General features: G+C 35.9%; 1 protein-coding gene across 1 annotated transcript in view; it reads left to right on the forward strand.

The window, feature by feature from the left end:
- Window positions 1–15,470, forward strand: part of LOC149786675 (uncharacterized) — a 56,142-nt gene that overhangs the window by 234 nt on the left and 40,438 nt on the right. The window contains exon 2 of the mRNA XM_089975961.1: window positions 13,550–14,812. Within this exon, the coding sequence (XP_089832087.1) occupies window positions 13,550–14,812 (1,263 nt within the window). The remainder of the gene's footprint in view (window positions 1–13,549; window positions 14,813–15,470) is intronic.

Here is a 15,470-nt window from a genome sequence, read left to right on the forward strand (position 1 = left end):
CACTCATTGAGCAGTAAAGTGGTCCACTACAGGGCTCGAATTTAATACAAATTTCTTTGTAGCCAGAAGAACTAGTATATTGAGAAATTTACTAGTCCTGCAAAATCTTTACTAGTCCTGTTCACAAAACAATGTCACACAGCTTTCATGTACATTTACCAATTCAGTTTTAAAGTTTGAACAACCCGCAACAAAACTGGATGTTTTCTGTGTTTGTTTTGCGAATTCCATACACCAGTTACACCGCATAAGGTCCCTTTCCTTGTCATAATTCAATCATTCCCTGTCTTTTGTCCATTTCTTCTGAAACTTTCCATTACGCTTTTCCCTATCATAGGAATTATTCCTCATCATTCTCATTCCACTTTTGCTTTTTTTTTCAGTGGCTGAACACCTTCTATCAAATGCCACATTTTGCCTATCTTATAAGGAGGGAATTGTGCCTTGTTTTTAAATACGAGATGTTATAGTGTAGCTGACGCGAATTATTTAAAGCAAGAAAAGGAATAGCACAGTGTCCTTTATATAAGAAAGTCAGAGCAAGAAACACATTTCAAAACATGTGTCTTTGTCCCCTCCCACAATTAAATGGCATCTCCCTAACAGAGACTTAACTTCAGTGGATGTTCTGCATGATCAAAGCAGTGGCTATTGTAAACACTGTTATAAAATAATAGCATCAGAAGGTAGTGTTAGTTTCAGCTTGGAAAAGGTGTGTTCCCATCAAATGAAGCCATCCGACACTTGGCACGTTGTATTTAACAGCTCCAATTATGGTATCATAAGTCGTAAGTCTGGTAATTGTTCCTAATTAATCAAACCTTAATGTATTGTTGAAATTAATAATAAGGTGGAAAATTTTCAAATCTTAGATGCCCATGCTCAGAGATTTTAATTCCCAACAAATGTACGGCATTCTGCTTGGATATCTCCACGTGTATTCAATTATTTGTTCGTTCTTGTAAGGGAAAAATATAAAAATTGTTCTTATCATCATATAAAAAGTAGTTGTATATAAAGGATGTGTCAGTAACGTAATCGTAATAAATTGATCAAATTCTTATAATTATTTTGATGGAAATGTAAAATATGTAGTTTCCTGTTTGTGACTGTTGGAGTGTATGGGTAGTGAGCAACAAAAAAAATAAAACAAAAAAACATGCAAACTAATTTCTTTGAATAGTTGTTGCCGTGTTCTTTTGTGTGGTATACCACTTTGTAGTTTGTTACTGTGGTCGAGTGAATAAAGTTTTTTCATTTAATTCGTTATCAGATTAATTAGGATCAATTACCAAACTTCCGTTGTTAATGACGGGACCATAATTTGCGCTGTTAAGTGAAATGCACAAAATCTGATGGATTCTTGTTATAGAAACGCACCTTTCCGAGGCAGAAATTGACTTCATTTTCTCATGTTAATATTTTATGACTGTGTTTACAATGGCCACTGCTTTGAGTCTACAGAACATCTGCTAAGTCAAGTGTTTATTAGGTATTGGCGTAAACAAGCGCTGACTATTGATAACCGATACTTACCAGCCCATCGGACTATCAACATTATGAAAGTTTATGGCCCGACAGGAAATCTGCTAGCCTTGGGCTAGCGGACTACTGCTAATTTCGAGCCCTGCACTAAATCAGCAGTAAAGTGGTCCACTAAATCAGCAGTAAAGCAGCCCACTCAGTGAGCAGTAAAGTGGTCCACTAAATGAGCAGTAAGCAGCTGGTAAATTTATGCTAAACAGGGCTAAATTTATTAGACTTATCGAAGAATTTGATGAATCTATCAAATTCTTCAATAAGTTTAGAAGTCAAAAAAACATGGACACTAGAGAACCCTTTGAAACTATGTCAGGGAAAACTCCCTGAAGTTCTGTACTTGCATCACTTCCATAAGTATGTCTGACACCGCAACACAGTAGAATTGCCCATGTTTAAAGGGTAATATTGATGAAATAAAACTTATACTTAAAGAACACGAATTAATAACTGTCTGCCTTCAGGACACTATTTTAATAGAAGATGAGTTAATTTAGAAAATTTCACACCCTAAACAACTTTTCAACAAATATTGATAAGGTGTGGAGGGGTGTCCATCATGTTGTTGTTGTTTTTGTTGTTGTGGGGCTTAACATCATTTTTCAGCACACGATAGGCTATACATGGCGGCCAGTATTAATGGTGGAGGAAGAACCCGGGAAAACCCCGGAAAGAACCACTGACCCATGAGAAGCTACTGGCAAGCTTTCTCACATATCCACATTGGCTGAATCTGAGACTCGAACCGGCGAAGACAGAGGTGAGATGGCAGTGATCCGTAATGGAGAGCGCTTTAGGCTACTTGGGGCCCCTCGAGTGTCCATCATAGTAAATAACAAAATTCCTACAGCCAGATTTATCTCAGTACTGTATTACAGGCATCATGTGTCACTACACTCTTAGACATAGCTTAACACTCACTCCATTTACTCCAGTCTCAGCTTGACCATATTGTGGAAAAATTACCAGGACCTGTTGTTTTACTTGGCAACTTTAATGGCCACCTTACACTTTGGGACTGTAAAGATATTTCAGAGAGGGAAAATGATGGCAGAATTTATTTCAAAAATCTCCTTTTTTGCTTTATTAATGACCACAGGATCATCTTGAAATCTTGCTGCTGATCATCTTGAATGAATGGTCATATCAGCATTGGATTTTAACTAAAAGGCTTTGTCCTAAATGCAAATGGTGCATATCTGATTTCCAATATTGCTACCATGGCAGCCATTTTAAAAGTCTTGCTATTACTTCACTTGAATGCATGGTCACATCAACATGGGGTTTTAACTGACTGACTTCTTATGTCTTCTTGGGGTTAAATGAAAAAGATACTGGTCTGACATCCATTATGGCCACCAAGGCAGATGTCTTCAATATCTTGTTATCACTACTTTTCCTGAAGGGATGGTTGTTTCTGCATGGGATTTTCACTTAAAGACATGTGATCTCTAGCTGGTCCTAAATAAAAATAGATGACAATCTGACATTCAGAATGTCTACTGTCTTAAAGATCTTATCACAGCTCTCCTTGGACCATAAGTCATATTGACCTGGGATTTTTTTCCACCATAAAACTTTTTATGATGTTTTTTTGATTTTTAATGAAAATTATCCCAATCTGATATCCAGTGTGGTACAGACAAAATCTTGTTATTGCTACTCCTTCTGAATAAATGGTCATATTATATAATAATATATATGTATATACATATAATCATATACATGCACACATATATACATGCACCCACAGACCCACATAACAAGCACTTAGATACATACAGGCAGGCAGGCATGCACACATACACACACACCAAGTTACTTAGAACATAATTTTCCATGGCACTGTGAACTATGACTTTCATTATGTTTGGAACAATTATAATCATCTTGATTAGTGTCATTTTATACAGTAACTTTTTCCATATTGTTTTCACAGATATATTTCTTTTGACATTCAGTTTGAATAAAAAATAATTTTTGTAAAAAGTACTTGTCAGGTCATGATCATGCTCAGGTAAATTAACAAAATTATGCATTAATTCAGTCGCATGATGTAGAAAAGTAAAATACATGCAAGGTGAGAAAATAATATTGGTTTTTTTTATTTTGAACAACAACTGAATGATACAGAATTAGGTCTCTTGTATCCAACAAAATGGTTTCTGGTAAATTTCATAGATAAAAGTAGTATCAGATAAACAATACATGTACATTCATACAGGATGAAACATACATAATAACATTTAAATGCATAGAATCCTGTTATAAATAATTGTCCAAATGAAAAAAATCATTTGCATAGCAAACCATATTACCAAAATCATCTTGAACAAATAGTCATGTTGATGTGGGTACTTTACCAGAAGATTTCTTACAATGTCCAGTTGGTCTTAATTGAAAATGGTGCTGGTCTGATTGCCACTATAACTGCCACAGCAGCCATCTTGAAAAACTTATTATTGCTACTCCTGAATGGAAAGTCTTGTTTTGAAAATATTGTCATCTGTTTCTCTCCAAGTGGATGGCTGTATACACACATGAAAATGGAGCCAGTCATACATCCAACATAGGTGCTGTGATGACTGTCAAAAAAATCTTATCATTACTTTTTCTGAGGGGGTTGTCATTATGACATAGGGTTTTTACCAAAGGTCATCTAATGATGTCTGCTTTGTCATAAAAGAAAATGGTGCCAACCTGACATACAGTACATCTATGTGTTACACAGTAGCTAATTTGAAAATTTTGTTTTTGCTGAAGAATATAACCGATGGGTTCAACACATGACCGTTAAAAGGAAGAAATGTTCTTCTGGAATTTCTGGAAATTCTTTCACCCAGTAGACTGCCAGTCCATTCAAGGAACTCTTTTTTTCTGGTCTTTTTGTTGGGGTGGGGGTGGGGGGCAAAGACTATTTGTCAGTCTGCTATTCACTTCTATTTCCACTCTGTAACATTAAATTTGAGATTAGGAGATGAATCATATCATCAGAAGTGTGTTGTATACTAAATTATAGCTTCCAACTTCATTGTCAAGGTCATGGCTCAGTGTTTTTAGTTTCCATAAGACCTTCTCTTCTACTCCAATTTTGTAATATTAAAGCAATTTGAGATTAATGGATGAAGCTTTGTAATTTAAAAGTCATTTGAGATTAATGGATGAAGTTTTGTAACTTTAAAGCTATTTGAGATTAATGGACGAAGCTTGTAACTTAAAGCCATTTGAGATTAATGGACAAAGCTTTGTAACTTTAAAATCATTTGAGATTAGTGGATGAAGTTTTGTATGCTTGCAAATAAACGCTAAAGGTGTGTCATGTGCAACAGTAGTTTTTCTCTGTAATGTCAGGATCACAGCACATTGTTTTCATTTTTTACTTGTTTTACTTTTGGCACTGACCTTTTAACCATATGGAATTGATGTATTTATGTATTTATACATGATTAAAAGGTATGTCAAATAACACACTGGTGTTCTATCGTTATGGTTACAGCTCACCATTTAAAGTTTTTCATCATTCTCTTCCACTCTATAATTTTACCACCTTTTGAGATTAAGGGATGGCACTAACTAACTAACTATATAGAGAGAGAGAGAGAGAGAGAGAGAGAGAGAGCAAACATGTGTTATGAATCATCCTATTGTCCTGTTTTCTTTCAAAAGCAGCTAAGTCACAGCTCAATATAAAGTTTTCCAGTCACACTTTCTTTTCCTCTGCATAACATTAATGCTGTTTGACATGAAAGGCTGCAACTTAGTGTTCATATATGTCACCATTAGCAGGTTTCTTAAGTAGTTCATTGGGGAACTCAGTGTCAGTGTCATGGTATATGTTGAATTTTATTACACTTTTATTTCTACTCTCAAATATTGACTTGGATTTTGTGGGGTTTGATGCCTATTTTCAGTGCATGATAAGCAATACATGGCAGCAAGTAAATGTTTTGGTGGAGGAAGAACCAGTCATCTACAGAAGCTGATGGCAAGCTTTCTCACATATCCAGCAAACATGTGGTTATTAATTTGTTTTGAACTAGTGTAAATTAAAGCACGAATGTTATTAAAAAAATAAGGGCTGTTCCAGTAAAACATATTAACACCCCCCCCCCTCCCCCGGGACGGCACTTCGAAAAAACTTCTGTATGAGGTTGTGTTTCAAACTATTTTGATTCTGACAGTGGAAGATTGGTTAGGAAAATCACTTCTGTTGTGGGTTGTGTTAACAAAATGATAAATCACTGGTGGGGTTGTCAGAAGAAGAAAAAAACCAATATATATTTAAAATCACATCTAACCCCCTCCTAGCGGTCGAACGTAAATAAAAATTGGGTCTGACATATAGTCCTATGACCTGATGGCTAAGTTAGCAGTGCTCCTTGAGCACATACACACCTGGGGGATGTGGCACTACTTCCATCCCCCAGGAACATTTAGCATCCTGCTGTGCAGGAATAAACTCGTCACACATGCCCTTCTCAGCACATGGGACGTAAATCCAATCAATCAATCAGTGCCAGTACACGTGAGTACACTTTTAAAGCAGTGATACACGTTCAGCAAATTACGGCAACGTCCCAGATATCAAAAAAATGTGCTTTGCGCAGTATGCAATTTTTTATTAAACTTTTAACTTTAAAAGTGCATTTTGCGATGTAATTCACGCTGCCGCAGCTGTCTCAGGGCACAACATCCAGATATCCGGATACTTGGGTTCTACATGAATGGCTGTTAAACTAAATTTGATTGATTCATTGGGCCCTGGAACAATCATTTTATGGTAGTTTTAGCCTTACTTTCATCATGGAAGTTTTACAAATGCGTGTTTCGAATAAGGGCCACACAGCAAACCAAAATGGCTGAATCACAACATGGTTTGTCTTCAGACGACATTTTCAGTCGGCAAATACTGGCTGGTGATAGCTATGATGACAATGAATTTCATGTATATCTGTCTGTTGGAAAATGTCACTGAAAATACCAGTGTGTGATTTTGAGCCCAAAATTGATGTTGAATGCGAGTCCGATGTACGTGTTGGATGGACAATATGTCGGTTATATTTATGCAAGATACCCATGTCTGAACAAACAGGCTATGGGAATGTTGGACTTAAAACACTAATACAGCATTATGGGAGAGAAAAATCTGGCATAAGAGGCAGCAAAGCACTGATTCAAGGAAGTGAATCTTTGGCAAAGTTCATGTTAATGAAAACTGACAGGTCTCGGAAACGCTTATATTCACGTGTATTTGGACGCCAATTGTTTTATTGAGGTGGGCAGTAAAATTCAAAGACTTGCCGGTCCTGCTTCAGTCACCTGCATAGTGTGGAAATGTGTTGATCACTTAGCTGTGCTGATATTTACAATGACAGAATTTAGTGGCTGAAAGCCTCCCCCCACAAGTTGTCACCATTATAAGAGTACTTCAAAAGAACATGCTGCAATATCTGAGCAGCAAGATCAAAGGCTTTGACTGGCAGCTGGGTGGGAAAATCTACTGATATTTACAGTGCTTGAATTCAGAGGCAGAAAGACCCAGAGATGTACATGTGGTCATTTATAACAGTACGTCAAATAAACAACTTTAGCTTTCATTATTTGTGCTCATTTCCTAGTGTAACGGAATAAGCAGTGCATGTGACCTCGGAGTCAATACATGTTGAGACTTAGACTTGAATGAGTATTTTGGGGTTCAACGGCAAACTGAGGAAGATTGTAATGAGATTCAGGAGAGTGCTAAAGTTCCTAGAACTGATAATTTGGAAGGGACAGTAGCCAAGTGTAAGAAAGTATGTGATGCCTAGCTTAGTGCTTTGAATAAGACCTTCCTTGGATCGAAAAAATTTAGACTCACTCTAATGGACAAACAAGAGCTATGTCAGTGTTATAAAGAATGTAGAAATTAAACTCTATGGCAACCAATATTTCTTATAATTTGCATAGTTTTCTGGGAGGGGACTGCAACTTTTGCTGGTGGGACTCATATTTTTACCAAAATGGGAGCCATGGACTCTTAGTTTTAAAATCCTAAAGAGACCTCTGGTTCAAAACTTTCCTTTTTGGAACAGAGATATCCAAGAGAGAATACCCATGGGGCCATACCTGTGAAATGTTGAAAATTGCACAACCATAAAGAATAGTAACTTGTTCAAGCTAGCTATGCATATGCGTTTCAGACAACAGGCAATGAAAGGAGTTCACAGCACAGAATAATATTCATACACAGAGGAGGAGGATTGTATTAAATTCAGAAACAATTAACAGATTAATGTTCTTAGGGAACATCAGAGAATCCTCAGACAACATAATTAAGTATGTGTAGATCTCTAGTTGGCAGAACCACTATAGCAACAAAAGAATAAAGAGACAAACTTTTATATTATGCAGATGTATGACCAAATGAAGTACATGCTCTCTGTGTGCAAAAATTAAATGACATTAAACATAAGAGACTGGCTGATCTGTGTAAACTCAAAGCAAGATGGATAAAATTTGTCCTGTTTATGTTCGGTTCTTCCTATGTATATTTTGATCATGGTGGTATTTTCCGCAGATCTTTTGGCACTTGGTTCCAAGCCATCATTTGGTATTTGTATTACAAATTGGATAACTAAAAAAGTCTATTATCTAGTGCACTACATTTTTAAGCAGTGTCATTAACTAATGATGAAATTGATGAAAAAGTACTTGATGTCATTCTGATATATGGATTCTTTACTACACTGCTAATCTGTTCATCCTGATTCTTTGTTTTTTTACTGTCTCCTTTAGTCTTACTGGTACCAGTGCTTTTAATAAAATTGTAACTTCTATTTTCTTGCAATCTAAATATTTGTAATGATGTGTTATTGCCAAAAGGTAAAATGTGCTTAATGTTGTAATATCTAAAACTATTAATTAGCAAGGGACTGAAGTAAAAAGTGGGCAGAAATTATTGCCATATTACAGTGTTGTCAGAAACAACAAATAGTTGTACAAGATGTATTCTGCAGAGTTGTAGAACTATCACTTGTATTGTCACCACATATTCTACTTAAATAATATCATTATTTCTGTATATTCCTGTCAGTATTTTCCCAGTGGTAGTAATTTTCTGATCTGATGTTGTTCATTTCTTGTGCAATTTTTACACATCAAGAATTCTCACAGTGTCATTAAAAAACAATGTAATCTGCACCAAATTGAGCTGTTTGAGAAGAAAATAATTTTTTTAACCCAAAAATCACTGAAGCTACGAGTTCTTGCATTAAAGTCTCACATTAAATAACATTTGATGTAGCCACGATAGTTGTTTAGGATGCAACCGTACTAATTTCACCTTTGGTATATCACTATCTTGAATGTGATGGAGGAACATAGCTCAAAAAAAACCACATCAATTTTAGAACCTGTTCACTGATTATGAATCAAGTATCTGAGCCCAACTGAATTGTTAGAAATTTTTTAATTCTTTTGCCAACATCGTAATTAGCTGTCAAATATGGAGTAAGCCTATGGTCTTTCTGACATCCCAGCCAAGACCCCACCACAACCACGTGACCATGCCCAATGACATCACAGTAATAATTGCTATACAACTAGAGATGACACCTCTTTGAGAATTTTGATTTCAGTAGAGCCTTAACAGAGTGGAACAGTAAAAGAGAGTGACAGATATTTAAGTGTTAGGGAGATATTTAACAATGACTATTCCTCCTGCCACCACATCCTTATTGGAGATCACACACACACACACACACACACAATTTAGAGTAAATCCTGAAATCCTGGCAGCATCCCTTCAGGGGAGATAATTTGACTATTCAGTTTTATTGGTCTCTGGTTATTCCATGGTATTTCTGTTACTTGAACATTATCTTACAGTGTGTCCAGTCAGCATGATCGAAAAAGGCTTACAACCATTGAGAGTTGTTAAAGGACTCACATTACTACAGATGTGAAAGAATGAGAACCATGCTATAAATCAGTGGAGATAAAATAGAGTATATATGGGTTTGACTGTCCCTGATTGGTTGATAATGAAAGTAAGATTTTAGTAAAAACAATATTTTGAGAGCTTGTCCTACTTATAACTCAAAAAAGTGAGGGACATTGTTTTATTAACATAATTTCCATCCTTTACAGACCTGAGTTTGGATGACTCATTACTGAAATCAGCAGCTGACTCTTTAGTATTGAAAGCACACATTTCAAATTTGTATAGATCCAGAAAATGGTGCAGCTGTTATGGTTTTCTTTTCACAAAAGCTGTCATCATAGATGTGTCTATACTGATACAAATCTAATCATGAGCACTAAGAATTTTAAGTTACTGAATTTTAATATCATGGTGTTTGTACAGGTTTACAGTGGGAACTGAATTAGTACAGAGAGTCCTGAACTGAGTTTTGTGCAGAAATATGGAATCCAAGCAGAATACATCTAGAAATGTAGAGGTTTTCAATCTTGGATTTAGTCTTCCCATTGTGTTTCACACTGATATGCATATTCACAGAACATTTGTATAGTAGTAGGAAAAGTAAGTGAGAAATTTAGATACATATCATAAACAAGACAAACAGTATGTGGGGGGAGGGGACAGGATCATAAGAACAGGCTGGAATGGAGAAGTATAATAAAAACAATAATGAGTAGAAGTGTGCCTCTTTTTTATGTGTGCAACATTATTTTCTCAGCTTCAGTAAGAAATTTCATCAAAAGGAAGACAATAAAGGGTGTACAGTTAACTAAACCAATATGAATTTAGCTACTTAAAAGATGTATCAAATCAATTTTAACCTTCTGGTCTGTTTCTGTCCATTCTGGTGATATGTCCACTGAATCAGTATGGTTGGAAAAATATTTGGCAAATTTAAAAATTTAAAAATCTTTTGGCAGATTATGATTATACACTACTTCTGCCTGAGAGATGTGAATAATTTTATTTCTTGGTTTGTTGATTGTGGTTGTTGCTCAGTTCAAATGCATCATTGAAAAACATTGATGCATTCTCATACTTTGTTACAAATATTTATTACAGATGCACATCTCCAGATATTGGTGAATATAGCTTGAATAAGTTATAACAGTTCTAGTTGGAACAATGAACATTGTTAGAGAAAATTTAAGTGAGCTGAAATGCAAACTTTTCGGCAGTGTGTGATGCAGGATTGCTCAAGACTTTTCCATCTCATATGCTCACCATGAAAAATCCATTTGTACCAACTGATTATGACGTTTAGGTAAGGCATAATTGACGATATTCAAAGGTCTACAAAAAATACTAGTCAAAAGTTATAAACTAATACAACTGTGGCAAAAATGATTGACTAGTACCTTTGCTGCTGTTGCCACAGTTGATTAGTTGGTTGATTTAGTTTTGTTTGATTTGTGTTTTTTTATTTTTTTAACGATATATTAGGTGGAGGAAGAACCCCGAAAGACCACCAACCTAAATTGGTTGATCTGTGACACAAACTCACACTGTGAGATGTGCAAGTGATGTAAAAGCAAGCACCTTAGTACACTTGGGCACATGGAGCTGCTGTTGATTTGATGTTTATCTCCAACAGCCGAAGTCATTTAGACACGAGATCTCGGGTTTCGGTAGATCATTATGGCCTTTACACCACTTTCCGATGAAGAGAATCTATATATGGCAGCCAGTTTTACTGCTAAAGAAAATCCAAGTCTTTTTGAGGCACCAAACACCACTTATGTAGAACCACTGACCTTCCACAAGTAACTGGCAACATTCTCATTTACACATTGGAGGCAAGTAATCACATGACAAGCATCTTGTACCACTGCCATGGAAACCCCTCAGATCTGTATCACAAGAAAAGCATCTTATACAACTCTGCCATGAAAGCCCCCAGGCCATAGGAATAAGTCTCATATGAAAGTCTAGAAGTGTGAGGCAGAACCTGTGACAACTGGATTGAAAGTGCAGAATGTTACTGCTAGGCCATCAGTGATGATGATGATGATGCTGTTGACAATACAGTTGACTGCATTGACATTGATTTTATGAGTACTCTGGGAAAAATGATTCCTTGACTTTCACCCATTTCTAAAAATCTAACTTATTATTTAAAAATGTTTGACTTGCTATATTTTTTAAATTTTTTATTAGTCTTGCAACAAGGCATAAAAATAAAGACATAAGTAACTGAAAAAGATGTTCTTACAAGAAATGATATGGTGTAAAGTAGACAGAAATAATGCAACATCACATTCACAGGCATCAATGTTTTTTTATCTTCTGACAAATCATGTATTATAAGTTTACCAAAACATTTATTGAAAAATTAATAACAAAGAATCATAGAATCTGACCACATATTTAAAGCAATACAAGATTTAACTATTTTTCTAATCAAAAGCAGCATGCCTGAGAACAAAGAAAAATAGCAAGACAGTGATCACTTTAGTAAACACACAGTTTAGAAATTAGAATAGAAATATCTATTATAAAATCTGTATTCATGGATGTTAAATTAGTAGATATTAAGGGACTGATCAATGACATCTACAAATAATAAACCACCAAGAAAATTTGTGATTTCACAGTATCAGAGACATACTTGGCTGACAGACAAACAAACAAAAGGACAAAAGATTGATTACAACGAATGAATACAAATAAAAAGATGCAGTAGATTATATGATCTATAAGGATTGAGTAGATTACCTCCAGCCAGCTTCATTTAAATCGCTTCTGTCCCCAACCCATTATTAAAATCGCTTCTACTGACCACTAACCCAAAGCCAGAAATTATGTTTAAAAAATATACTTCTGTAGGGGGCAGTGTTTTTCGATTAAAACACATCTGACAGTGGATCATAGTTTTTTTTAATTGCTTCTTTTGTGGGTTGGATGAATCTAAAGTGCCTTCCTCCCAGGGGGTATATGTTTTACTGGAACAGCCCTAAACTTCATCACAAAGGAATATCTTGATATTCAAACATATATCTCACAACTCAAAGAATATCATTGATGGTTTTCAAGTCACAATGCAGCTGATTTAGTGTCAATGCTGATGCATGGAATTGAACATCATTGCCCTTTAAAGTGGAAACTCCTTGTTTCTTAATTTCTTTGCAGTAGTTCTTGATTTCTCTACATTTGAATTTGAAACATGTGCATTAGAAGGCAAAAAAAAGCCTTTGAAAAGAAATCCATTGAAGTTGGCATGTTATGTTTGTCATTTTCTGCAGCACTTGTACTAGGAACAAGCGTAGATTTATCATTAGTACTTTTTAAAAGAAAAAGAACTTATCAGTCACTGTGCCCTGATTACAGATTCTTCAGAGCAAACAGAATGAAACAAGAAGTGTCTGCTTGGATTATCATCTGTGAAACAAAAAGGGGAGTACTCTAGTTTGTATTGTTTCATCTTGAATCAAACCGTTGCAATTCATCAAAGAAATAAACCATCTCTCTGGTGCACAGTTGCCGATAATGACTGATCAAAGTCTGCAGGTATGTGGGACTATATCTGTATGAAAGGAATAAGCTTCTTTCAGACTTTGATGTTGAGACAATTAACTTTCAGGACTTTAAACCCATTTTAAAGTTTGTTGGTACATGACTGAAAGCCTTATTTTTTTTTTTTCTGGTACAGAGGCAAATTTTATCAGTAAAACACCAGTATATACCAGTGTAATAGAACCTTTGTTTTCCTCTTATGATTTTTTAGGTCGAGTAATACACTTTGGTTACTTTCCACAACTGCCAATAAATTTAAAGATCTTACTTAAAGTGAACTTTGTGACCTCACCATACTTGACAGGGTGAAAAAATTCACTGCATTTGCTTGTTTCATTTTACTATTCAAATGTTGCTCATGCTTAAGAGTTATGTCAAACTTAACATATTTCTTTTCTGACAGGGATTGCTGGACATTATCAACAAAGAAGAAGTTTACATTGATCTTTGTTCAGTCATGTAAGATATGTCAGAGTTGTGTTTGCAGCCAGCTTTGTTGTTCCACAAAACTGATATTTACTCAAAATCTATTTTCAGATGCTGAACCATCAGGCTTTCCTAGTATTTCATCCTCTGCCAATGACACTAAACCTTTTAGTCCACATGCACCTCCAGTTAGCTCTGCCTGTAGAGAAATGTTGGTACAGAGGCCACATATTACAAATAACAATGCTCTAGAAGCAGGTCCTGGAATGCCTGCATCTTCTGCTGTCTCTAATAGCGACTCTCCAATTACAGTAAAATCAGTTTTGCATACTACTAATGAAATAGTCAGTCCACATACACAAGCAAAGGCAAATTTTCCCCTCAACTCACAAAATATAGTTGGAACACCAGTGTCAGATTTGTCAACTGTGAGTAGTAGTTTGATTGATATAAGTACAAGTGAACCAGTTCAGTCCAGTGGTGGTATGGTAATGAGCAGTAACCCAGTAACATCAAGTTCATACAATCAACATCCGAGAAACTTGGCTGACACTGTTACACATTCAAGGACTCAGACATCAATGACCATGGAGTCAATGTTCAACACAAATGGAAATTATAATGTAGTTCACCATGGACACCTACCCTATAGTCCCAGTGTGTGTCAGGAAGTAACATTGCCCAGCACACCAAATGGGCAAGATTGTTCATTACACCATGACTCATCTCCATTCAGTCCACACATGACTCAGGCAACTGCTTGTCTTGCTATCAATTCAGATTTAACAAATAGTGTTCCCCCTGTGGTGACAGAAGTTGAAGTGGCTTTTTCATCCCCAGTGTGTCAGAGGTTAACTTCTAGACATCAGAGGGACTCTCCTCATGCCACCAGTCTAATTGGAGGGAATCAGGCTAGGACCACTCAGCAACCAGGGACCCATCATTCCTTCATTAAAGAAGTTGTAACAAATGGCAACAATAGTACTCCAGTATCCTGCATCAGTACACCAGTATCAGAGTCTCATAATGTTGGTAACCTGGTATTACCAATGAATAAAGCTAGTGGGAATGGCATGGGTCTATTATCAGAAGCAACATCAAACGTCCCATCGAAGTCATCCAGACAAGTGACTACTGTTAGCATTAACTCACATCCTTCACTACTATCTACAGCTACAAATGTTTTTGGGAGCACAATTAATCTTGCTGATGCAGCATCTATTCTTCCAGAAAGCTTTCCTATGCCACAGCCAGAATTACTCCTCAGCACAGATAATAAAGATGCTCAAACTCAGAAGAAGAAAAGAAAAGGAAGAAGAGTCTGGACAGAAAAGACTGGGAAAAATAAACAGTCATCTGACTTTGAGACTAAAGGTAAGAAGGCCATGAAATGGTTATGTTGTTTCACCTGCATTAGCAGATGCTGAAAGTTCTTTTTCACTTTTTTGGAGGCAACAGAAATGTTTGCATTTGTTTCCAACATTAAGGGATGGCTTAGGGCACACCTTTCAAGAAAGACAGTGTTTTGGTATTATATAGTGTTTGTTATATCTTTGTGTAGGTATGATAGAATTAGCAGATATCTGCTACATGCATTGCCCTTGTGTATCATTTTCATCGAATTTGCTTCCTAAACCAATCATGTAAAGTAAAATGCAGTACAACTTTTGTGAGATTGTGACTTCCAGCCTTCCCACCATAGTAAATACTTCATTTGTGGTAATCTACAACATCTGAGCAAAGATGGATGCCATTTCTTACAAAATCCCACAAATAAAATTGATTGATTATATTCAGGTGTGAATCCCACTTGCCACAGTTGCCTCACACACTTCTTGCTTTTTACTCTATCATCAGCGCTTCAGTAGTATATTAGAGTTGTCTATGAGATCTTGAAGGTTGGATTTATGTAACAACATCCCAGCACTAAAAATAAGAGTCCTAATGCTGTTTCCTTGCAGTAATTCAGTCATTGATTTTCATGAATCTTCATCCCTATTTTTGACTTAATTATAGGGAACAAAATTATCAT

Source organism: Sinohyriopsis cumingii, chromosome 12, assembly GCF_028554795.1.
Source record: "Sinohyriopsis cumingii isolate HCF-2022 chromosome 12, ASM2855479v2, whole genome shotgun sequence".
NCBI lineage: Eukaryota > Metazoa > Mollusca > Bivalvia > Unionida > Unionidae > Sinohyriopsis > Sinohyriopsis cumingii.